Source organism: Cloeon dipterum, chromosome 2 (genome assembly GCF_949628265.1).
Source record: "Cloeon dipterum chromosome 2, ieCloDipt1.1, whole genome shotgun sequence".
Lineage (NCBI taxonomy): Eukaryota > Metazoa > Arthropoda > Insecta > Ephemeroptera > Baetidae > Cloeon > Cloeon dipterum.
In genome coordinates this window covers 23,636,536-23,658,949 of record NC_088787.1, presented here as the reverse complement: position 1 = coordinate 23,658,949, position 22,414 = coordinate 23,636,536, and the positions used below count along the sequence as shown (strand labels likewise).

The window sequence follows — 22,414 nt, the reverse complement described above, 5'->3', positions numbered from 1 at the left end:
AACTCAAACGTTTCATTTTATTGGTGTAAAAGCGAGGACACCGTGCACACTAATGGCTTATTGATGGCATTAGGAGCTTTGCCTTTCCCACCCACAACGTTGTTGAGATCGCATTGAATGGGAATTCTGATCCTATTGCTAACAAATCGGTACCAAGCAGCACTTATATTTCATATTATTGTTTATACACACATTTTGTCAAATGCATTCATGTTATAGCATGTCATAAAAAAGTTATAAAAAGCATTTGAGAAAAGGCTACACTTCTGGAAAACAACTTACGAAAACTCTGTCTAGAGCCGGAGTGGGCCCAGACAAGTATTAAAACACATGACTAACACTTCAAAAACTTGAAATCACGTGTTCCTTGCAGAGCGGAATGAACTGCGCCACACTACATGTCTTCATCACAGGTGGAATATCGTTCCAGTAATTATAACGACTCGATAGTCGAACACATTTTTGCCGAGATCAGTGAGGGCTGGCGGCTGTTGCAGTTGGGGGTTAAGCGGGTCATCGCCGCGGTGAACACGCCCCAGGGTGATGCGTGACATCGCGTCGTAGTCGGTCACACCCGCGAGACACTTATAACTTAGACGCATTCAAATAGTAAATTTAATATATTTTTTCACAGATGACGCTCTCTGTAAGTTTTAAGATTGTAGAGGACAGAGTAAAAAATATCAAAATTTATTCAGAAATCGGAAAACCCGTTCCAAAAAGTTTTAATGAATGAAAGCTCTCTTAATGGAATCTGTTTGACGAAAGTGCATTTCTTTCAAATGTCGCGGAGCTGGTTGTGAATTTATGCCTGGCAAAAGATCAAGAGGTAGTCACAATTTTAAAAAAATGTAGCTGACATACATGTATCTGCTGAGCTGGAGTAAACGTAATGTACTAATTTCTCTATATGCGCAACTTCCCTGCAATGTAATCGCGCGTGTTTCCTGGCATCAGTTCACCTATACTTACAGCACAGCAGAAGAAACTAATAAAAATCAGCAAAAAGTCAGAAGAAAAAGTATGCAATTAGCGACGCTTGAGAGCTATGCAGGCTGCTGACCGCTTACATTTGCAGGCGTTCATCGATAAATTTGGCTCAAGTGTTGGATCCTTTTACATTTAAAGTGTCCGATTTTGTTTGGCCAGTAGTGGATACAATAAAAAACAAAATTGTAGCCGTGAAACTTCATCTTTTAAGTAGAACATGTTTACTAGGATGCTCCAAGCGTAACGGTGGAGATGAAAGAACGGGTACTAGAGGTTTGCCTTGATTGGCCAGCAGGTGTACTTAAAGGAGAATTGATATATTAGGGTAGCCGGCAAGGGGCGGCCTGCGTATAGGCGTGAAGCACCAAGGAGTGTCGGGTGTAACCCTGACAATACATCGATTTATATATGTCCCTATAAAAACTCACTTTAAACCTTAAAAACTTGCTTAGAGTTCCTTTCCTGCTCGTTTTATATAAATGTTTTTCGTTTTGAATTTAGCAAATTCCTTGGTTATGCTATATGTTAATGTTTCCTGATACATTTTTCAAGTGTGAAAATTTTTATTCAGGGTAGCAGAGATAGGAGCATCAATGTGTAGAGCACAAACAGAGTCGCGAACACCATCCGGTCCAACAGCGGCGCAAACACAGCACACTTGGGTCGGGACTGCTGCTGACATTCCTGTTTCATACTTCGTTTCACAACTCAAAGATTTAGGTAATAAGTTTTTCACCGTCGAGTCATTCTGCTCCAGGTCATCTTGCTCAAAGTCAACGCCAAGCAAGAGACGACTGCGGCGCCCACCTCTCTCCCTGATGGCGTCCGCGATTGTGACAAGAATTTGGGGACTCTCGGAATTCTCCATCCACGGCATTGCAACACAGAAGAGCAGAGCGACCAGCGTGAACACAATTGAATCTCTGTACACTACAGCTGCAAAAAAGTGCATGTGATGTTGATGTGTCGATTACTTATTTTCTACATTTTTAAATATATATAAACTGTTTTGTTTCAATCCTAAGGGTTTCTTTTACTATAAATAATAATGTAATCTGTAAAACTGTTAAGTTACAAACGAAAGGCAAATGATAAGGCGCAAATTGAATATTAAGATAAAAATTGATAAAAGGCGATTGAATACAACATTTCATCACCATAAAAGGGATACGATTATTATATGAGTATTTTAAATATCTCCAAAACTTCTTGATATATGCCAATGAAGGCAGAAGCACGCGAGTTTGTCATTATTGTCAGAAAAATTAAATGAAGCTTCTTCGGTGTATATAGCGAGCTGAGTATTTTGTCCATATTTCTTCAGAAAGGTCCTGCTCTACTAATTTCGGCTACAGGCTAAGCGTGACATTTTTGTTATAAAAAAAAATGGAAAAATAAATAGCTCGCAACACACAGAGGGGCTGCATTTAATTCTTCTGACAATCTCTAAAACTGTTTTTTTTTTTAAATAATTCAAGATGCTAACCAATTTTGGGCTTCTCGTCGCCGTACTCGTGGATTTGGCCCACAATGCTAATGAGGAAGGCGACGTTGCATACCAGCGACAGGAAACAGAGTAGCAGCCTGTGGGTTAGTGATATTACCCAGAAGCTAAGCAGCGTGCAACTTGCTAGGGCTGGAAGAACATCCCTGATTAAATATGATAATCCATCATTGTTCCAACTTCAATTTTACCAAAAGCAGGTGTAACAAACGCAGCTTCGAAAAGACCTGCGTGACGCTGGATTTTAAAGGTCCAGGAGACATACGGGAAAGTGTCGTTCACGTTCTCCACTTTGATTTCTATAACGGTCCATTGCTTGTTTTCAAAAAAGATTTTATCCGAGATTGTGTGCTCCTGAAAAATTTAATTACGAAAGAAAACTTTAAAAATACAAACACCCCTTATTGGAGTGTACGCTATTGAATGTTAATCTAATTATTTTGGTCCGTTGAAAGACGCATCATTTAATTTCTTGTCTTGAAAATAATTAGGAATTGTAATTATTATCTACGAAAAAATATTTATATACATCTCTTCTCACGTCCTTTTCAACGAGTAGTTGCTCCCCGTTGTAAGCCCACGAGCCGATTTCCAGCATGCAGGTCTGCACGTCGTAGGGCCAGAGACGCAGATCTGCTTGGCAGTAGATGGGCGTGTTCAGGTTAAAGGCGCAGAAGATGTGAGCCTCTGGTACAAGGAAGCAGCTCACAGGATCATGGTTGAGATGCACTTGCGTCATATCAGAGCTGAGCGAGTGGAAATTTGTATTAATAATAAAATGAACCCATATAACCGACTTATAGATGGTCAGGTCCGGTGTCCAGATTAACTTGCTAGAAATGATCACACTATCCAGTCCTCCAAATTCGGACATGTTCCAGGCGAGTTGGCCGTCGAACCAATTCTGTAAATAGGTCGTAAGCGCGTTAAAAAAAAGATATGTGATTGAGATGACTGCATGCTTAAAAACCTTGATGCTTTCCTAATTCGCTCTCAATAGAATTTTAAACTGGAAAAGTATTTAATAAACTTAAAGCTTTTATTTTAAGGTATGACACATCCCTGACTAATTTAAAATTGATTTTTCATTGCAAAATACTATGCAGTACATAATACGTAGATCAAAAAGGTACTCACAGTTGAGGCCCACGCGGTTATCGTCATTGTTCCCTTTTTCTCATTCTATAAATAAGGCTTCTCGTTATTTTGCAAGCATAAAAATTTGATGTCTGCAAGAAACACCCCTTACCATTGCAACGTGCTTGAGGGAGAGACTGATCTGCGCCCGGATTTTGTTCATCTCTGGCGGGTTGAGAGGGATGACGTTTGCATCGTAATTGCAGAGGAGAGTATCCCTCAGACGGCGGTCGGCTACTGCGTTTGGGTCTACGCTGCAGTTCGCGCTCTTTGCGTTGGCAAGGTGCAAGAGCAGCAGCAAAGCTAGATTTAAGGATATTAACATCTCTTCTGTTAGGCCCTCTTCGTTAGCAAGTGCGGCGACAGAGTTATTTGAATCTGCATTTTGCATGAAATACACCCACCTCTCTGATGTGACTGACGAGCTATTATCAACTCTCGAGTTTTGCAATGAGCCAAATGTCATCTAACGAGTGACAGTTTTCTTTATAACAAAATACCAGTGCAAAATAACGTAACATAACGAGCAGTGACAGTTAAATTAGATCTTTTCTTTAGAAAAAAGGTTCAATGGTAAAGTTAAAGTTTTCTCTCAAAATTTGTTAGCTTCTATGAAAAAACAAATAGTAAAAAAGTAAAAATAAATCTCACCTTGAAATCTAAAAATTACATCTAAGCTAATGACAAATTTCGGCTCACCATGAGACCGAAAATTCACACAACTGATCTCAAGACGAGAGACAAAATTTCACACTTTTTTTAGTGTTTCATGTAATTATCAGTTCTTTTAATGTGCTAGCTCGAACGCTCACACCATGTAATTTATGTTTTGAACAGTTTTGATTTGACTCTTCAGTAAAAATGCTGCTTTACGTGTGTACTTCACTCTTTTATTCATTTATTGGTTTTCTACATATTTTCAACCAAATTTTTATACAAATTAAATTTGTTGAAGCATCAGGGCACGAGGGCAAACAGAAGGATACTGTAAACGATACTAAAGACGAGGAAGGCGGTGCGGTCTATAAAAGTGGCGAACATGCTGCACCGCGGAATGCCTCTCCTCTCTGATTCGCGTGGCGTCAACTGAAAGTAACGTAAAACAGTCAAAAGATATTCAACCGGTAACCTCAAACGAAATGCAATACAACTGGTCAGATTTCACTTTCAAAAGAAAAATTGTTTTGTTGACCAATTTGGAAAATTAAACTCACCACGTCCTCCATGTCTTCGTCGGCCTGCTTTTCCGCGTCATGCTCGCCGAGGAGCAGCTGCCCTGCCCGGCCCCCGCGCCCCCTGACGAAGGAAGCCGCCCCCACGAGCCACTGGGGTGCCTCGCCTCCGCAGAGGTCACCAAAGCCACCGTCGCCTGCGGCTCGCATGTGCTCCACAAGCGTCGAAATCACCACCGCGGCCAAGGTTAGGATCAATGAATCTCTGTAAAAAGCCACTGAAATCCACAACAAATCATTATTTATTTTACAGTTTCTCTTAATATAATTTCCATATTTTTTATAAATTATTATATATAAAATAAAATTACATTTCATCAAAATAAAACCGGATATTGTATTGCTCAAAAGCAACAAAAACACCCATTCAGTGATTTTGAGCCATAAAAAATAATGGTGCTCATGCGTCGCTTTAGATTCAATAAAAATCTACCCAAAGAAAATCAGCAAGCCTGGAAAGTGCACTCACCTATGTACGGACTGGTGTCGCCGTCAGCAGGCAGGTGGAAGCCAACGTATTGCAGAAAGAGAGCATTCCCCAGCATGGCGGTGCAGCAGACGACGCACCGTACGGTCAACCCATTCATCAGGAAGCTGATCACCACCAATCCAGCCAGGACTACAGAAACAAAAAATTTTGCAGCCTACTTCGAACAGCAAATTTTCCGACGTACCAAAGGCAGGACCGACTATGGAAGCCGCAAACAACGCAGCGTGGCGCTTCAACTCGAAATCGAATTGCAGGTATGGGTAAGAAACGTTGCTGAATGTGTAAGCCTTCCTTATGCTCTTTGAACTAATCATTTCCCATTCGTTGCTCTTCGTGAATGCGTAGGTATTAATACCTCGCTGAAAATAAGATCAATAAAGCTCGTAACAGATTTTTTTCACTATTTTCCTGAATGGATAGGTGAAAAATTGACTTTTACTCTGTCAGAAAAATTCCCGTAAAATTAATTTTCTCAATATTGATAAGTAGGTAAACAAAAGTACCTTTTTTGATTTGGAAGAAAATACGGCGCAGTAAATGAACAGTTTTTTACATTTGTTAATGATTCTGTGGAATAGCAAGTTTGCCATTTAAAATCTGCTAATTTAATGCAATTATTCTTTATCCTTCAATATACTTTATCGAAGTAATTTTTGGCTGATCACCAATCCGTAAATATTATTTTTCTACAAGGTGAAATCAAATTGAAATGAACCAAAGTCGGGCTAAATGAGCTTGGGAACACAACCTTAAAAAGATACTTAAACGTGCAAAGCGATATGGTTAAATAGTAAAGGAAACATTTACCCCCATGATAGCCACGTCCAATGAGTTGCCGTTGTAGGCCCATGAGCCAACTAGGAGGTTGCAATTTTGCGTGTCGAACGGCCACCTCTGGAGCTGCATGTCGCAGTACATCGGAGCACGAAGATCGTGGGCGCACCTCACTTTTCCGCTGGAAATAAGCACGCAGTCCATCGCACCGTCAAGCATGAAGAACTGACTCGAGTCCGCACTGTAAATAAGAGCAATGTGAACAAACGGATATTTCAATATTAAATTTGATAAATTAAAAACCAATATTAATTCACTGGGTGCAAAAATACTTAAACGAAGCTGTCCACATTTGTGAAATAATACGTCTTTGATGGGTGAAATTTTGATTTTTCCAAACGAAAGCTAGAGGTTTTAATATATTCTCATATAATATATCACATTTACTTGAAAACCGATAAGTCAGGCACCCAAATCAAGCTGCTGGAAACGCTGATGCGATCAATACCATAATCGGTTGGGTTCCACTTGAGCTCAGAGTCGAACCAAGTCTACAAAAGATTCAGAAGCCGAGATTAGATCTGCTGGAACAAAAAGTGAAAAAGCTCACCGTCACTACCCAGGCGGAAATCGAGAACTGGTTGCTGTATTCATCCTAGGAAAAAATATCGAAACATAAGTGCAATGTTTATATTTGCAGGTAATAAACTCACGATACTGATGTACTTCATGTCGAGCGACATGTTGACCCGGATGGTGTGATCAATATTTTCCACTGGTCTAACACGAGGATCATACTCGATCTCGCAAAAAAGCTTATAGCGCAGCCGGAACTCGGGTTTTGAGTTGTCATTTGGACTGCGGTTGCAGCTGAAGCCGAGGCACGGGCCGACCAGCAGCAGCACCCCAAGAAACGGCCGAATCGACATAGTCAAAAGCAGTTTTCGACGAACTACGCTTGAACCGACCGGGTGAACACACGCGAATGAGCCGCATTTACACCCTCTACACCCACACGCGGCCGTTCGGATTTTTCTACGCCGCCGTAATTTTATACGCTGCCATACGCCCATTGAATAGATAAAACTGTGATGCATGTGCTCTAAAATATGAATGAATGGAAAGCAGACGGGGAGATATATGTGATCTAAATTTTTGTAAGAAATTATTTTTATTATTTACTATACTAATAATAAATTTGATAGATGCTGCTTACTAATTTAATTAAAATTTTAATTAGATTTTTTTATTTTTTTGTATCAAATAATAGTGAGTTAAATCTATTTTTATCTTTATCTGTGAGTTTTAATTTGAGAAACCAGACTTTTTTATTATTTTAACTGTAATAACATTTCAAAATGTTTGTTTCATCGTGGAAAATTTTATTCAGTACGTATAAAACACAAACCACAGTAGTTATAATCAGTCAAAGGATATAAATGGTAAAATCAACAAGGAGAACTTGTTTTAAAGAGGAATGATACTGGAAAAGCCTGGAAAATGCTTGTTGTCAATGCATAAACTCGTCCCTTAGGATTCAGTTAAAGCCTAAATTGACCTAAGGAGCGCTGTAATTTTTTGAGAAAATTGGCTGGCAAGTTACCGTGCTTTTCAAATGGCAATGGCTGTCTCCTTACTTGAAATCCGATTTAATTTAAAAACCAAGAGTTTCCCCAATAAGTGGCATACACCGTTGAACAGATCTCGACGAGAGGAATCGGAATATGCCAAGAAAATATGTTCGAGCACTGTAAATTTTGGAGGAAATTGGCAAAATTTGAATTTGTATTGTAGGAAGTTCATTTTTTTATTATTGCAAATTGTTGAACAAATTGTTTATCGGTAAATTGTTTAAGGCATCCGACAATTTAAATAATTTTTAATTGTTGCCCTCTATCATTCCACTTTAAATTTGATAGTTGGGTTTCACCCTTTTTAATTAGCTATTTAATCAAACAATGGTATTAACTTTAATTGACTGCAACAGTTATACTGGCGATAATGTAATCTTTACCTTCCTCTGTAAAATAAAATCTATAGTCTTTGATATTTTTGCTATATTGTTGAAAAGGAGTTTATTTTCAATATGTCCATCAACCGCTCATCAAGTGTGTCATTCATCAACGACTTTCCCAAGTTCCCTCGCATGTCCAGGGTGGATCTAGAGGGCAGGATCGACTCGTCTGTATCGTGGCAAGAATGGACCACCGTTGCAGGTGCAATCTTCTAGGATTGATAATCTGACAAATCTCTAAGTAAATTTAATTTACACTTTCGTAGCTTCCGCAGTGGAGAATGTGTACAAAAACAACGTGTTCCGGCCAACAATGATAATGATTGCCATCACCGTCGTGCTGGTCCTCATCTTGTTGTTTATCCCGCAGCACCTTACAAGCGTGCTGCGTGACGAATACGTCGACCTGGCGATCAAAGCCTTTATCACTTGCTCCTTCGTGGCGTTCATCCTCCTCAGACCGCATCTCCAGTAAGTCGAGTAGATTAAAAATAGTATCAGTAGTTTCATGAACCTTTTTTGTCTCGCATATTTAATTAAACATAATAAACATCTTTGTGAGGTATCGCAATTTTTTTAAAATTAAATTACAGTGGCTTTCAAAATCAACACCATGCTTTTGTAAAATAGCGTAGTAATGTATCGAAAATTTACTTTATTTTTTCGACACACTTTTATGCACATAAAGACAGTAGAAACACTACAAATATTAATTGGCAACTTTAAATTTATGGCTAATTAGTTAACATTAGTGCACAACATTTACTCCATTTAAATAATATATTCTTTACAAAATCAATTTTTTGCTGCTTTAATTTTTTTGAATATTGCTTTTACTAATTCTTTTTTCGCGTTGACGTTACACGAATCTCAAAACGAAAATAATTTTAACCATTCTATTTAATTTTTAATATTAAGAAAGTAAATAATTCAATCATTTTGTCTTGAGCCAAGTAATGAATGTATTTGTAAATATTCAGGCCACAAATTTGGAAAATATCTTAGATGTTAAATGAAAATGCAGTATAAAATGAATTATGGGAAGTAGAGTACCTTTAAGTTGCTAACCATGATCATTTTTAGCGTAGCGCGCCTTTGGTCTAAAATAATATTCAGTGTATTATATTAAGAAAGTTAATTCATGATTTTTCACTCAGTGCGCCATATAATTTTGGATTTTTTTGCAGCACTTCTCTGTCACTGGTGCCGCTGGCGTTGCTGCTGGCGACGACCTCCGCGGAGGTAAGCTCTTCGTGCGCCGTGTGCCGCCCTGGTGCGTACACGGTGGGCCTGCTGCTGTGCGCCACGCTGGTGGTGGGTGTGCATCAGGGCGCGCTTGCCTCCAAGCCTAACCTGATTCTACTGGCAGGCGCCACCGTGGTCACCTTCCTGCTGGTGGTCAATCTCAACTTCATCACGGCCATCATTGGCACGACGCCGGCCGTCAAGATGTTTATCTACAGCCTGTCGACGGCGCTGGCCGTGCTCAACATTATGGGCCTGTCGGTGCTGATCGCCGACGACGCTGCTCACCCCTTCGAGATCAATGACATGGTCAGTTGCGCCGCCTTTATGTACCTCATGATCGCCTACCTGTTCGTCAACATCATGCTTTTCACCGACACCATCCAGAACATACGAGATTGACTATTTTATTAATCTGGGGGTCAGTGCAAATATTTTCTGTTTGGATTCACCAACTATCACTGTAATATGAATCAAGGAGTTAAACTTAAGCACTTTCATTTGTGGATTTGGATAAAATTATCAATTGGATGAAAATAATTTTGTCTAGTTTGCTGAAATTTAAATATTTTGTATGCTCTTTTGATAGGAAAATGAATAACTAGAATGCAACCAACTTCAAGCGAAAATCTATTGCATTTTAAATTTAATTTTTATTTTGAAAGAGGAATTAAACTGGAAATCCCCCAAAAAAAGATTAGTTACATGAGCAATCGCGTCACGAAGCCACAAACTTATAACTATCAACGAAGCACTGAAAACTCGTCACATGTGCTTTTTACGAGCAGGGAAACTTGCGACGGAGCAGTCCTTGAGCTCGAGTTGTTACTGATGCAAACAATGTAAATAATTTTTAATTGGTGCCAGCCCCCGATGAATCGCATTGTTTAGGCATTCTCATGCAGTAGTATCAAGGCAATGGGAGGCATTTGACCTTTTCGGGGATCTAAAACTGGCTGCCCAATGTCAGAGATGGTAAAAGGTGGTTAGTTAATTAACTTAAAATGCTCAAAAAGTTCAATGGGCTGGGATGCGCACCGGCGCCGACTCTCTACTTGCTGGCTCTCGCACCTTTCCAGCGGCTTCATAGGGACTAATGTCTGGTGTTTCAATAAAAGACCTCGATGCGGGAAAGGCGAAAAGATGTTCACATTCGGTCCAAGCTTCTCTGTGGCCACTTTGAAAAGGTATTGACTGATATGAACCTAACTTAAGAAAAATGCTTTAACGTATGAAATGACTCGTAATTAATTAGCAAAATAATGATTTTTAAAATATGTGTTTTTCAACAATATAAGAAATAAGATTGATGGATAAACCAATCTTGCCCACAATCTAAAAATTGAGTTCACGTGACCACAGATAAGTACAGTATTGACACAAGTGAAACCTGTATTATCTAGTTTTATATCTCTGGAAGATTAGCAGGCACGACAATTTTTTATTACGTTTCATGATATATCACACGACTGCTATTTTCGCAGTAAAATAATACCATATATACCATTAAGTCAGTGGAGTCGAGTGCGCGCACGTTGCTAAACAACAAGTGGGGATAAACCTTTTTCAGCAGCAGCGGCAGAGCTGCGCTATAGGTACTTTGCTTTTTGGTGTTATTCTGTCTCTGGTGCTGTACGCGCGTGTCCATTGTCCGCATTTGGCAAGGCCGATAACTAAGGATCCAGGTAAATTTAGTAATCTCAAAATCGTTACCGTTTACTTATTATCAACCATGAAGATCTCGTATTATTGTTATTTGAGAAATGAAAAACTGGGAAACTTCTTCTTGAAGCTGAAAAAGAGCTGTCTTTTACATTGCTAAAAAATAGAAATTGATAGAGCACATACTGACAGGAAATTGTTAGAATAATTAAAACTTACAATGCGGATTTTCATTTTATTTTGATGAATAAAAATCGACTCAATGCCCAATAAGGCGACAGCTATATATGAATGCCGGAAAAAATTTGTGGTCGATTCAAGGCTACGCTTTAATTAAGTATTTTGCCTGCATGCGGATCCACAATTATTTTATCGTTAGTACTTTCCGCGTGCTGCAAAAAGAGAACGTGAGAGGACATCAGCGGCATAATATATAACATTATGCTTGCGCCGCCAATATGAGTGCGTTAAAAAACAGTGCTGATGATGCAAGCTATCTTATAACTCTCACTCCAGTTAACGAACGCGCTTTTAAAGATATTCAGCAAAACGTGATGTTTTTGTCTTTTGGAAATGACAGAAGGCTCCTCGCTGCTCAAAATTAATTTCAGATGTGTTGAAATTTCCGATTTTAGGTGAAAAGCATGTTCTGCCTGTCATCCTGACCGATTAATAAGGCCTGGGGGCAGTGAGAGTACGCAACAGTAAGAGATAATGGTACAGGACCTATTTCTTCTACGAATTTTTGTTGTCAAATTGACAAAATTATATCAAAATTTACCCTTATTTGTATGGTTGGTATATGCCTTAAAAGGCAGATTCACTCGAGGTTTTCAACTTCCAAAATTAATTATCTTCAAATTTTGTTCGACTAATAGGACCTCAACACCTTCCGGACGTTCAGCACTCAGCCGACATATGGAGAATTGGTGCTCGGCAAAAGAATCAAGCCGCAGCCGAATATTGTCAAAGGGAGCTACGACAGTGTCGAGCACTACCTTTCCACCCAATTTTGGCTGCTGAGAGACGACTTTGTTTCCCCCCTGAGAAAAGGCGTGCAAGAGTATATCAAGTGCAGCAACAAAAGCGAAAAATTTGCTTCGTCAGAAATAAAAATCTGCAGCCGAATTAATTTTCAGCCCGCCGCTCATAATGGTGTACAAATCTGTTTTGCCACGGAAGATAAGGATAACAAATTTGAAGACTCCAAGTTGCTAATGCAAGGCTCACTGGTCTGCTTCACCTGCAACAATTTCGACACTCTGCTCTTCGCAACAATTAGCGGTAGTGGGAATAAAAATTGCCAGCAGGTCCTCGTCAAATTCAGCGAGAGGTGCGAGGAGAATATCTTCGCTAATGAATATATTTGCATTGAAGCCAAAGCTTTTTTTGAGCATTATAACCACGTAAATATTGCCGTCAAATGTTATTAATATACATATATAATATTGTAATGTTATTAAATCTATGTTTAGGTGCTTAAAGCCCTTCAAGAAATCAAAACCAACGATTTCCCATTCCCACAATACTTCATCCGAGTGTCCGATGAGCATTGCCTACCTCTTTACCTGAGATGTCAAGCATCAATGGTGTCAATGAAGGGCATCACTGGAGATTTAAAATTTGACCTGCTAAAACTGCGCTCCTGGCCGTCCGCGGCTCATCTTGGGCTAGATGATCATCAGCTGGTAGCCTTGCAAGCCGCCCTGACAAGTGAGCTGGCGCTCATTCGGGGTGCACCTGGAACCGGCAAAACCCTCGTTGGTTTGAAGATTGCGAAAATCCTCACCGAAAATAAGGAGGCGCAGAATAGGAAGACGCCAATTTTGGTTGTCAGCAACACGAATTTTGCTCTTGATCAGTTTCTGGTGCAAGCGCTCAAGTTTACCAAGAAACTGGTGCGCATTGGACATTCCAAGCAGCTGAAACTCGATGCCTTTAACTTTAATAGATTTAAAGGATCGATGCCCCAACGCTTAAACCAACTCAGCAGACAGGACATAATTGGAACAACCACTACAATAGCAGCGAAAATGCGGTCGGATTTGGCATGTGAAGTCGGTTAGTAAATATATAAATGTAACAAGTACTTTTATTGCAATTTTTTTTTCAAAATCAGATATAAAATAGTTATACAGTACTGATGTTTTCGGAAAATTTAATAATGCTTTATTCAGGAAAAGATTTTTTATGCTAGCGCATGGCGAAATTTGATGAGAGCTTTACACTTTTACAGTCATCGTTGAAGACGCTGCAGCTGTGACTGAAGCACACGTTATCGCTTGCTTGACGAATAAGTGTCAGCACCTCATTTTGATTGGTATGAGCTGCAGAGGAAGTAGAACCAATATTTATTTAATTATTCCAATGATAGGGGACGAAAACCAGCTTCGACCAACACTTGAAAACAACGAACTAGAAGCTCTTAAACTGGACACGTCGTTGTTTGAACGAATGCTGCTTAACAATCGCAAATGCAGCACGCTGAACGTGCAATACAGGATGGCAACCGAGATGACCAAACTGATTTCACCCTTGATCTACAAGGATCTGACCAGCAGCGAACGTGTGCTCGGCTTACCAAAGTTGCACTGCTTTACCAAGAGGGTGTCATTTGTCTCGCACAACTTTACCGAACTCCGGGAATTTAGGGTAATTTTAATTTTTTCAAGATTGTTTTTTTAGCAATCACTAATGAATAGTATTTGCACTACAGAACCCGAGCCTAAGCAGAAAAAATCCATATGAGGCAGAGTTTGTGGTCTCCCTCAGCAAATATTTGCTGTTGCACAAGGTCTTGAGATCAGACGACATCACAATCCTTTCGACCTACAGCGACCAGGTTTCACTGATAAAGAAGGTATCTTTTTGTCTTTTGATACCCTCCATACTCGATATAACCGCCAAATTTAAGCTAATGAAGCAGGAAGACTCCGCAATTTCGCGAAGACTGCTTGACATCAAGGTTGTCACGGTCGACGACTACCAAGGAGGCGAGTGCAACGTCGTTCTGCTGTCCCTCGTCAGGAGCAACCACCAAGGCGATATCGGGTTCTTAGCTAAAACAAACAGAATTAGCGTAGCCTTGTCCAAAGCCATGCACGTGCTCGTCATCGTTGGGAGCATGGACACGTTATCCAAGAAATGCGGCAGTTGGAATACGATTAAGGAATGTTTGAAACAGCAGGGTGCGCTTGACCGCTGCCTCACACTCAGGTTGCTCGCCCTACATCTTACTTATTTTTAAACCTTTATATAATTAATTAACTCAAATATAAAATCTAAAATAGAGAGTTAATAGCAAAATAGACTTTGAGATCACAAGTTTGTAAAGCAAACCAAGACATAGAAGCTTGTCGTATGTTTCCTTGCTACGATTTATAAAATTCTTTTAAACCTTTTTTCTTGTCTGAATCTAGTTTTTGGAAAAGACAAAATAAAACTGAAACAGTTTGTCAGCAATGCAATCTGTTTGCAGATGTCCAGTTCATCCAGAGAACCAATTTGCAGTGAAGCAAAGCAGCGAATTCGGCCAAATGTGCCCCAAATGCAACAACAATCCAACAGAGCCAAGGCAGGAGGAAACGGAGGAGCCCCCAGCAGAGCATTGCTCGGAAGTCTTGCAGTGCGGCCACAGATGCAATGGCAGGGATCAAATGCACGCGTCCCACTTGTCTAGGTGCCGAAGGCCATGTGGGAAGCGACTTAACTGCGGACATGTCTGCCTGAAAAAGTGCCATTACCATCGACTGGATGGCAGCCACCAAGATGTCACATGCGAGCAGATAGTATGCGTCTTGAAATACTTGCTCTTCAGATATACTGACATTTTTTGTGATTTTAGGTCACGAAGGTGAGGTCCTGTGGACATAGAGTCGGAATGCTATGCGGCGAAGATGTGGAGACCATCAGGTGCAATAAACAATGCACAAAGCAGATGCGATGTGGACACAGCTGCCGCAAGAAATGCTACAAAACTTGTGATGCAATATGCCGCCAGTGCGAAGTAGTTGCATGTTGTGTAATTATTTGAATATTGAGATACATAAATTTTAAGGCATATATATTCGTATTGCCTGAAGAATGGCTTATGTTCATATTACTCGGACTCGCATCGTGAACTTTATAACCTTCGCTTTTTCATGTTATGATATATCTCGCAAGATAGGCTTTAGTCAGCTAACAAACATTTTAAACATTATGAAATATTGGAACTAAGTTTAAAATTAAAAACAATAGTGAAGCCGTGTCATGTAAGCAATATTTTCGACATTAGAATATTGCAGCACAAAAATGTATTTTTTGCGGACGCCACAGATTTTCTTCCCAGTTTCTGACGTATAATTATTATAAAATAGAAAATTACATTACATATAAGATAAATATAAAGCAACATTTAAAATATATAATAATAAATAAAATATTGAATGTATAATCTTTTGCTTAGGTTTTTTTTTATAAATTTGATCTGCATATTAGTCAACCAACAACTATAATTGCTATTTTGTTCCTGAAATTGTACCAAGTAAAATATATTTTCCTAGTTTGAAATTATTAAGTTTTTTGTAGTTATTTCTTCTTATAAACACTAAAAAATGAAATATTATAGGAATTAATTTGCCTTTGTGAACGGTCAGAATTTGATAATCCGAGTTTTAAAATGAAATATATACGGGCTTTAATGTAGAGTAAAACTAAATGTGCAATTTTATTAAAACTAACTAAAATCACACCTAGCAAATAGATGGCTCCTCCATTCCAATTTGCAGTTGGCGATTTGAGTGACTGCACGAGCTGTGGCTCACGAGACTTCCTGTCAATTATTGCTACTCGCGCTTCAGAAGTTCAATTTTTTCCATTTTTAATAAACAAAACTAGAAAAATCATTGTTACATGTAAAATTTTTGTGCACTTGTGCATCCCAAATGTGATCAATTTGACCTCTCTCAACGACCGCTGTTTCACTTAAGCCACACAGCCAGCTGTTATATCAAAAGCCCAATTAACTAAATTACATAGCTAGACTGACCGTGGGATGGTGCACCATGAAAAAGAAGATCAGTATAGTCCAGAGAGGATGAGTGAGCAGGAAGGAGAGAAGAGCCCCAGCGTTTGTTACCAAGCTAGCGCGGCAACTAAAGTTGACCTCTTACGCTACAAAATTTTGAGAAATGCTGCGGCAGAAGGCAAAAGGTAATGATTTTTTTCCATTTTATTATTTTATAATACATATTTTTGTTGTTTTAAAACATTGCAGTTATTTAATAACAAACATTCAACAAGGATTTTGCATTAATTTCCAAAACAATTGATCTCCAATGTCCGGTAAGCATCATGTTGTAGAATAAAAATGATACAATTCAAGATGAGTGATAATTTATTTTATTCGTGACTACATACGTCAACAACTTAATCACCAGCTCTCTGGACCTTTTTATCTGGACCTCTATTAAAATTAAAATGTAATATAATTATGGTACTGATGGTTCGCATAAAAAACATGAAAATCATTCTGGTGTTGTCAGGGTGCTTGATCTGACGGTGCCAGCAAGGGACGGGCGAGCGTGGTGCATGCAGCGAGATGACCTATGCCGCATAAGCGTGCCGAGTGGCCCCCAGGTCGGGGATTTGAACCTGTGGAATCAGCGCAACCCAAAGGAGCGCTTTTACTCAGGAAAAACACGCCAACTGCATGCGGCTCACTTGACCGAAGGTGACCGCCTCTGGAGCTGTCTGCCCTTCTTGAACCCTATGGCGACCATCGTCGGCGACTCTATCAAGTATGGCGTCGATGAGGACGGTGCTGGTGTCCACGACGTAATTGGCACCAGGTAAAATGTTATTGAAATTCCAATATTTGAGGTAATTTGATTATTTAGAAAATTTTGGACGGTTACCTCCTTTAAATATAATTTGAAAAAGTTGAACTATTTGCAAGCATTGTATGCCATTTCTTGCTGTTATTTTTATATTTTGTATCTTATGACTTTGGCAAGAATAAACAATAATAATAATGGGACACGTGAACAAGCAATGAGTATATAGGTGAAGAATAATGCATACTGGGGCTGACATTTTTATCCCGAGCGCAAAGGGCAAAAACACAGCGATCAATTAAAATCAGTCGATAACTCGGAATTAAAAAAAAATAAACAATTGAATTCCTGATAGGACTCCCATTATTTTTTTTATTTATACTGCTACCTTTTTTAAATTATGATGTGGCTCGATTTCAGATAATACACAATAATAAAAACCGTGATGTTGATTTAAAATAAATAAGATGCTTCAAAATAACTCAAAAGATCAATTTTTAAAAGTTTCATCAAAATAATGAAATTTAAGGGTGTCAAATGGACATTTTTCAGGTGTGACCAGTACACAGTGAAACTGATTAGCGGCGAGCAGGTGAAGCACACGTGCCATCAAAACCTGACAAAAGCCGTTAAAAAGTTCGGTCTGGGGGAGAGGGACCTGCATGATGTCTTCAACATTTTCATGTGCACTGGTTTCAGGCGCGAGGACAATCGCTATTTTTGCAAGCCAAGCCCGGCGCGTCAGGGTGACTTCATAGAGTTTGTTGCCGACATGGACCTGATCGTGGCCCTGAGCACCTGTCCCCAGGGTGACGTGTCCATCCCTGTTGGTCAGGTCGTACCTGAAGAAGCATGCCACCCTCTCAGAGTCGAGGTCTTCAAGGCGCAAGCCAAGGAGAGCGAAAAGCAAACTTTTTCGGTTCAAAAAAGTGTTTTTTACTACAGATACTCACAGTGAAATCAAAATTTCAAATATTTAATGCCTTCAATTTTCAAGATAAGAAATGCAAATTTTAATGACAATTAACCGTGTGTTTATTTTCAACACATTAAATTTCCTTTTGATATTTGCTGTCATCTTCATTTCAATTACAATGAATTTAATAAACAGGAATGCGCTTAAGCGCAGTTTATAAGTAAAAATACTGATTTTAATTTTGATAAAAAAAATATTTCCCCTTGGCAGGAAGTAGTAAAGCTGTTTTGGCAAAAAGTCACCCTTTCTCGCTCGCTATAGCTATTGACTTTAATTATAAATTAGTGATTTTTGTCTAATTGTGAGGGTAAAAAAGTGTAATCAATTTGTTTGAAAGCAATTCGCATTTTCTCTCCCTTCTTCTGCTGCCGGCATAAAGGAGATTTCGGGGCAGTAAGTAGCTCTCGGTCTTTTCTGAACACAAAAGCAGCGCGCGCAACAATAATTCAAGTGCTCGTCCACACACGCATTACTCGGTCTCTCAACACAATCCGCAGCACAAAAAATAAACCCCTTTAGCCAACTGCACGCACTCGATCTTTCTTTAGTGGTAGGGTACAACAAACCGCATCTCTCGCATCGAAAATCCGACTTGAGACGGCCATTCAAATGGATGCTGCGCTTGCTGATTTGTGCCTCTTCACCCGAATATTTTTTTATCAGAATAAAGGCGGTGACGTCGAGAGTGAAAAAAGAGAGAGAACCGGCCACTTGAACGGCGGATGTGGGGAATCGTGAAATAATAAATGTTGTTGTTAGCCTGGAGCTCACTCATATTTCTCTGCGCAGAATAGCTCCTGAATATTTAAAACTTGTTTTATAGAGTTAGCTCGTTTCCAGCGTTTCAATGGAATTTTTCATATGCGAAAATTGTTTTAATTTTAAATTTCTCAACCCAGATACAAAACCCAGATACTTCCCTACTCATAAATTCATTATTAAGGATATTTTACTCTCTTATTAAGTTTGGAAGTTTTCCTCAGCGGGTTAGTGAAATTTAACTTCGAATGATGGATGATGCTGGAGTGTATCGCTGGCCGGGTGGTCGTTCGGCAGGCCGTTGGCGTGACAAAAGGTCAACAAAGCAGGCTCACGCAATCATTAATTAGCCTATTTTAATTAAACCCTATCAGCCGGCTGCAGAGCGGGGGCGCACCCTTATCTTTTCACACATGAGAGCCACACCGACAATAGCCGCTGACGTCAAGAGAATTAAAGTACTTTTGTAAATTGTCCGTGCTTTCTTTGAATTTTGCTCGACTGGAGAGCTTTTTAATTAGCTCATTTTTCTTCGGTCGAGCTATTAATGCGTAAATAATATCGCGATATTGTAGATGATGAGTCATTAAAAAGAACAAAAGTGCAAAATGTCAAAATGGAAAATATAAATGAAATGTAAATTCAGAATAATGATATTATTAGCTGAGAAAGACTTCCTTAGTTATAAAGCTGGTAATTAGCAGAGAAAAGGATTGAATATCTCAAGAAATGTTTTCATTTCGTACATTTAAATCGACAGTTATTTCTCCGCTTAATCGACGGTGAGGAAAGATGGAAAAGAGCAGGTCTGACGTCACAAGCGGTGAAATTGGCGTGATGGATGGAACGGGCCGGCCACCTGCTCACCTGCGAAACTCGACGTTTCATATGAAAAAACAGGTCGAAAGGGCGGGTGGCCGGGCGAAACAAAGGAAGATGAGCGCGAAAACTCTCCAGAGTGTCATTAGTCATTTTGGGGGAAAGAGAAAGAGCGAGCGAGAAAGAGCAACGCAAGTCATAAATAATTTCTGACCCGCCGATTCATTTATCAGCGCCGGGTAATTATTGCCAGCAGGAAATTAAGAGAAATAATGTTCCAGTCAGCCGCGGAAAAGGAATAAATGACTCTAATACAACCAACTGTGTTTATTCTTTCATTTTTTTAACCACCAAAAAGTAAATAAATTAACAAGTGCAGTGTGGAATGTAACTCCATTCTCTCAAACTTGCTTTTCTAAAAGATGGGAAGCAACTTTTTGCAGTTGAAAAGTTCGTTTTAATCTCTTTAAGTCTACATTTTTTTGTTACACCTTGATTGACGTGGCGGTCACCTTAAGCTAATACGTTTTTAAAAAATTTACTGCTAAAAGGTTTCATTTTAAGACAAATGGGGAATTTAAAAAATTTATAATGATTTGATTTTTTATGATACTGTAGGGGCCTTCACGATTCCCAAAATACATTATATGATCGATTAATAAAAACCAAAATAGTTAAACAAAATTTAAAAATTGATAATGTTTGTCCATCCCAGCTTGAAAACACAACATTTTGAGTCAATTTAAAGAACAATAATTGTTTCTTGTAATTTCATCAGTTTCATTCGTGCGATCTTTTTTAAAAAAGATTTATTTAATTTCTAATGACTGTTTAATATTTTCCAAACTATCCCAATGAAATAACTTGTGATGATTCATTGTCATTTTATTCCTTTTTATTTCATCCACTGGGTAGTTCTGAGGGGCAAGCAACGGAGCGTATCGAGAAGATTAATCTGGAAGCAAACCGTCCGAGCAGCAATTGAAACAATCACACAATAATGTCTCTGTCCCACGGGGAGCAGGTTTTCGCTTGCGGGAAAAATTGAAATGTCGACCGTGTCCGAATTTATATATGTTGCGATTGGCGAGGGGCTGGGCAAGGGCACATAAGTAAAGTCGCACGGCCCCAGGGACGCGGTGGCGGCGGCGGCAGCGGCTATTGATGCGTCTGTTCAGCTGCTGCTCTCGTGCTGCCTGATGTGATGGGCCCCTCGAGCCGCTCCCCCCGACCCACCAACCGACCCAGACCGACCAGGGCTCGCATGTTAATCCGGCTGCATACACACACATCGCTCAAGCACACTCTTGTGTTCGGCCACGATCCGTGTCCTCTCTCCGCTCACTGCCAATTCAGCCACTCACCATCCCGCACTACTCGGACAATATTGCTGTATATGTGAGAGCAATAATTGTAGCCGTACTTTTCCCTACAAAAAAGCTTTTGCTGAATATCTGTAAAATACATTTTTTTAGTATGTAAATTTGGTAAATTTAAACTGATATGAAAACATGTCTAAATAATCACTGAAAAATTGTTTCGTGTAATCATGCAACATTAATCTATTTACCCAGAATGAGAAATAAAAGCATGAAATAAGTGTAGCTAAATTTGTTAGAAATTCTCTACTGCTCCTAGGGTTACAGAATCTGCCTTTTTTTCTTGTTCGCTAGATTTCTACCAATTAAGTTATGACAAATATTACCATATGGAGATTTTTTTCATTTCCCGTTCAATTTGAGCGTCAGGTGGACACTTTGACGTTGTTGAGGACAATGCAATTTATATAAGAATACGTATCAACCACAAAATATGAAAAACTGTTTGGCCTCTTTGGCTATAAAATAATAAACATTGTTCTAGCGTTGTAGAATTTTATGTACCACGTACTTGTCCGAAAAAAATATCTGAAATGAGTTATTTAGAATTTGTCTGAACGGTCTGGATTGCCCAAAAAATGGAATAAGTCCGAATATAATTTATCCGAACCGGATTTTGTCCGAATAATAAAAGGAAACTGCATTAAATTTTATTTTTCCTCAAATCATTCTATTTCAATACAAAACAGAATTTATGGGTAGAGCTGGTCACTTCTTCACTCTTTTTGGTACTTCTGCAGGCTGCTCAAGTGCTCATACAAAGTCGCTCTGTGTTTTAATATGTCCTCTCTACAAATTTCCCATCAGAGATGTCTCTTAACATCAAGCTTCTTGATCGATAAAATTGTTTTGGATGAAATATATAGGCAACTCTTCTTGGCCTAAAATCCCGATCTTTTTGTCACCTCTCAAATTCCCCACATTTAGGACACATGTCAAGTCATTGGTAATTAGAGATTCTAATGAAACGCCATTAAGATTTGAAGTTTGATAATTTTCCGCTAGGTTTCTAGGAAAAATATGTGCTAAGCATCTCCAACTTATATTTCTGCGACATAAAGTTCGGAAAACAAAGCTTCTCACGTGTCGCTCATTAAAAATTCGAAACTTCCGCCTCGCTCATATCCTGGTTCAAACAAAAACTTGGTTAATTGGATAAAAATTCGTGGCTCGGCGATTGCTCCAAGACGAACCGAGTGTCATCCCTGTTGGCCGCATTTTTTGCTAATTTTAATTAAAGTCGCTGCACGCGGGGTGCGAATTTTTCTCCTGAGTGATGGTCCTGTCTGGCTTTATTAAAATTCTTGCTGTAATGAGAAAGTTGGGTGGCAAAAAATCAGCCTTTTAGTGTCAAAAGGCGGCGTGTCTTTCCGTATTCAGCCAACGTGAGGCTAATTTTTTACGAATTTCGCCTCGCGCGCATATTTTTAATATCAACTTTTATGCATGCAAAGTGATAGAGTTTATACGGCGCGGTCGTTTGTTAAACACACGCCCTTCTCGCTCTGCACCCTAATTACTAACCCCTCCGCGCATCCAAACGCCTTCATTATCGCGGCTCGTGCGCGCGGAAAACTGCCCTTTTCGCTCACTCTCGCCGCTACTGATGTGAAAAAT

At 39.3% G+C, this 22,414-nt stretch overlaps 5 protein-coding genes across 8 annotated transcripts; 3 read left to right on the top strand and 2 right to left on the bottom strand.

Annotated features, from left to right (window-relative positions):
- Nucleotides 1-1,554: 1,554 nt before the first annotated feature.
- LOC135935706 (neuronal acetylcholine receptor subunit alpha-5-like) lies at nucleotides 1,555-4,000 on the bottom strand. The gene is made up of 8 exons (XM_065478233.1): nucleotides 3,744-4,000; nucleotides 3,632-3,676; nucleotides 3,292-3,398; nucleotides 3,024-3,240; nucleotides 2,686-2,848; nucleotides 2,477-2,626; nucleotides 1,727-1,926; nucleotides 1,555-1,674 (listed from the first exon to the last, which is right to left on the bottom strand). The coding sequence occupies exons 1-8, from the start codon at nucleotides 3,954-3,956 to the stop codon at nucleotides 1,558-1,560; spliced, it is 1,212 nt and encodes a 403-aa protein (XP_065334305.1). The 5' UTR covers nucleotides 3,957-4,000; the 3' UTR covers nucleotides 1,555-1,557.
- A 499-nt stretch (nucleotides 4,001-4,499) lies between these two features.
- LOC135935902 (neuronal acetylcholine receptor subunit alpha-5-like) lies at nucleotides 4,500-7,129 on the bottom strand. Its single transcript, XM_065478527.1, has 8 exons — nucleotides 6,841-7,129; nucleotides 6,738-6,782; nucleotides 6,575-6,678; nucleotides 6,161-6,368; nucleotides 5,538-5,712; nucleotides 5,333-5,482; nucleotides 4,846-5,081; nucleotides 4,500-4,717 (listed from the first exon to the last, which is right to left on the bottom strand). Exons 1-8 carry the CDS (start codon nucleotides 7,054-7,056, stop codon nucleotides 4,589-4,591), a joined length of 1,263 nt encoding a protein of 420 aa, XP_065334599.1. The 5' UTR covers nucleotides 7,057-7,129; the 3' UTR covers nucleotides 4,500-4,588.
- A 1,074-nt stretch (nucleotides 7,130-8,203) lies between these two features.
- LOC135937525 (uncharacterized) lies at nucleotides 8,204-9,788 on the top strand. The gene is made up of 3 exons (XM_065480676.1): nucleotides 8,204-8,343; nucleotides 8,408-8,612; nucleotides 9,329-9,788. The coding sequence occupies exons 1-3, from the start codon at nucleotides 8,214-8,216 to the stop codon at nucleotides 9,786-9,788; spliced, it is 795 nt and encodes a 264-aa protein (XP_065336748.1). The 5' UTR covers nucleotides 8,204-8,213.
- Nucleotides 9,789-11,054: 1,266 nt separating this feature from the next.
- LOC135936019 (NFX1-type zinc finger-containing protein 1-like) lies at nucleotides 11,055-15,602 on the top strand. 2 transcript variants are annotated; one of them, XM_065478689.1, is made up of 10 exons: nucleotides 11,055-11,071; nucleotides 11,684-11,765; nucleotides 11,927-12,454; nucleotides 12,524-13,109; nucleotides 13,285-13,368; nucleotides 13,423-13,700; nucleotides 13,765-13,908; nucleotides 13,963-14,264; nucleotides 14,527-14,836; nucleotides 14,893-15,602. In XM_065478689.1, exons 2-10 carry the CDS (start codon nucleotides 11,763-11,765, stop codon nucleotides 15,079-15,081), a joined length of 2,424 nt encoding a protein of 807 aa, XP_065334761.1. In that variant the 5' UTR covers nucleotides 11,055-11,071; nucleotides 11,684-11,762; the 3' UTR covers nucleotides 15,082-15,602. The 2 variants fall into 2 exon arrangements, with proteins under 2 accessions (XP_065334761.1, XP_065334762.1); XM_065478690.1 differs by lacking the exon at nucleotides 11,055-11,071 and having other exon boundaries at nucleotides 11,683-11,765.
- A 466-nt stretch (nucleotides 15,603-16,068) lies between these two features.
- On the top strand, nucleotides 16,069-18,605 carry LOC135936020 (uncharacterized). Of its 3 annotated transcripts, XM_065478693.1 has the most exons (5): nucleotides 16,107-16,241; nucleotides 16,306-16,373; nucleotides 16,469-16,510; nucleotides 16,574-16,879; nucleotides 17,417-18,605. In XM_065478693.1, coding segments are annotated over exons 3-5 (714 nt in total). In that variant the 5' UTR covers nucleotides 16,107-16,241; nucleotides 16,306-16,373; nucleotides 16,469-16,508; the 3' UTR covers nucleotides 17,823-18,605. The 3 variants fall into 3 exon arrangements, with proteins under 3 accessions (XP_065334763.1, XP_065334765.1, XP_065334764.1); XM_065478692.1 differs by having other exon boundaries at nucleotides 16,306-16,510; XM_065478691.1 differs by lacking the exons at nucleotides 16,306-16,373; nucleotides 16,469-16,510 and having other exon boundaries at nucleotides 16,069-16,241.
- Nucleotides 18,606-22,414: the final 3,809 nt, after the last annotated feature.

What these genes read in the sequence shown, in the direction of transcription:
- LOC135936020 (XM_065478691.1), top strand. Translation starts at nt 16,084, where the DNA reads ATGGTGCACCATGAAAAAGAAGATCAGTATAGTCCAGAGAGGATGAGT. An exon ending in GCTGCGGCAGAAGGCAAAAG is followed by an intron (nt 16,242 to 16,573) that starts GTAATGATTTTT and finishes TGGTGTTGTCAG; the next exon opens with GGTGCTTGATCTGACGGTGC. An exon ending in CACGACGTAATTGGCACCAG is followed by an intron (nt 16,880 to 17,416) that starts GTAAAATGTTAT and finishes GACATTTTTCAG; the next exon opens with GTGTGACCAGTACACAGTGA.
- LOC135937525 (XM_065480676.1), top strand. Translation starts at nt 8,214, where the DNA reads ATGTCCATCAACCGCTCATCAAGTGTGTCATTCATCAACGACTTTCCC. An exon ending in AGAATGGACCACCGTTGCAG is followed by an intron (nt 8,344 to 8,407) that starts GTGCAATCTTCT and finishes ACACTTTCGTAG; the next exon opens with CTTCCGCAGTGGAGAATGTG. An exon ending in CTCCTCAGACCGCATCTCCA is followed by an intron (nt 8,613 to 9,328) that starts GTAAGTCGAGTA and finishes ATTTTTTTGCAG; the next exon opens with CACTTCTCTGTCACTGGTGC.
- LOC135936019 (XM_065478689.1), top strand. An exon ending in GGATTTGGCATGTGAAGTCG is followed by an intron (nt 13,110 to 13,284) that starts GTTAGTAAATAT and finishes ACACTTTTACAG; the next exon opens with TCATCGTTGAAGACGCTGCA. An exon ending in TCAGCACCTCATTTTGATTG is followed by an intron (nt 13,369 to 13,422) that starts GTATGAGCTGCA and finishes TTCCAATGATAG; the next exon opens with GGGACGAAAACCAGCTTCGA.
- LOC135935902 (XM_065478527.1), bottom strand. Translation starts at nt 7,056, where the DNA reads ATGTCGATTCGGCCGTTTCTTGGGGTGCTGCTGCTGGTCGGCCCGTGC. An exon ending in TTTCCGCCTGGGTAGTGACG is followed by an intron (nt 6,679 to 6,737) that starts GTGAGCTTTTTC and finishes AATCTTTTGTAG; the next exon opens with ACTTGGTTCGACTCTGAGCT. An exon ending in ACGAAGACATGGAGGACGTG is followed by an intron (nt 4,718 to 4,845) that starts GTGAGTTTAATT and finishes CGTTACTTTCAG; the next exon opens with TTGACGCCACGCGAATCAGA.
- LOC135935706 (XM_065478233.1), bottom strand. Translation starts at nt 3,956, where the DNA reads ATGTTAATATCCTTAAATCTAGCTTTGCTGCTGCTCTTGCACCTTGCC. An exon ending in CCCTCAAGCACGTTGCAATG is followed by an intron (nt 3,677 to 3,743) that starts GTAAGGGGTGTT and finishes CCTTATTTATAG; the next exon opens with AATGAGAAAAAGGGAACAAT. An exon ending in CGACGAGAAGCCCAAAATTG is followed by an intron (nt 1,927 to 2,476) that starts GTTAGCATCTTG and finishes ACTTTTTTGCAG; the next exon opens with CTGTAGTGTACAGAGATTCA.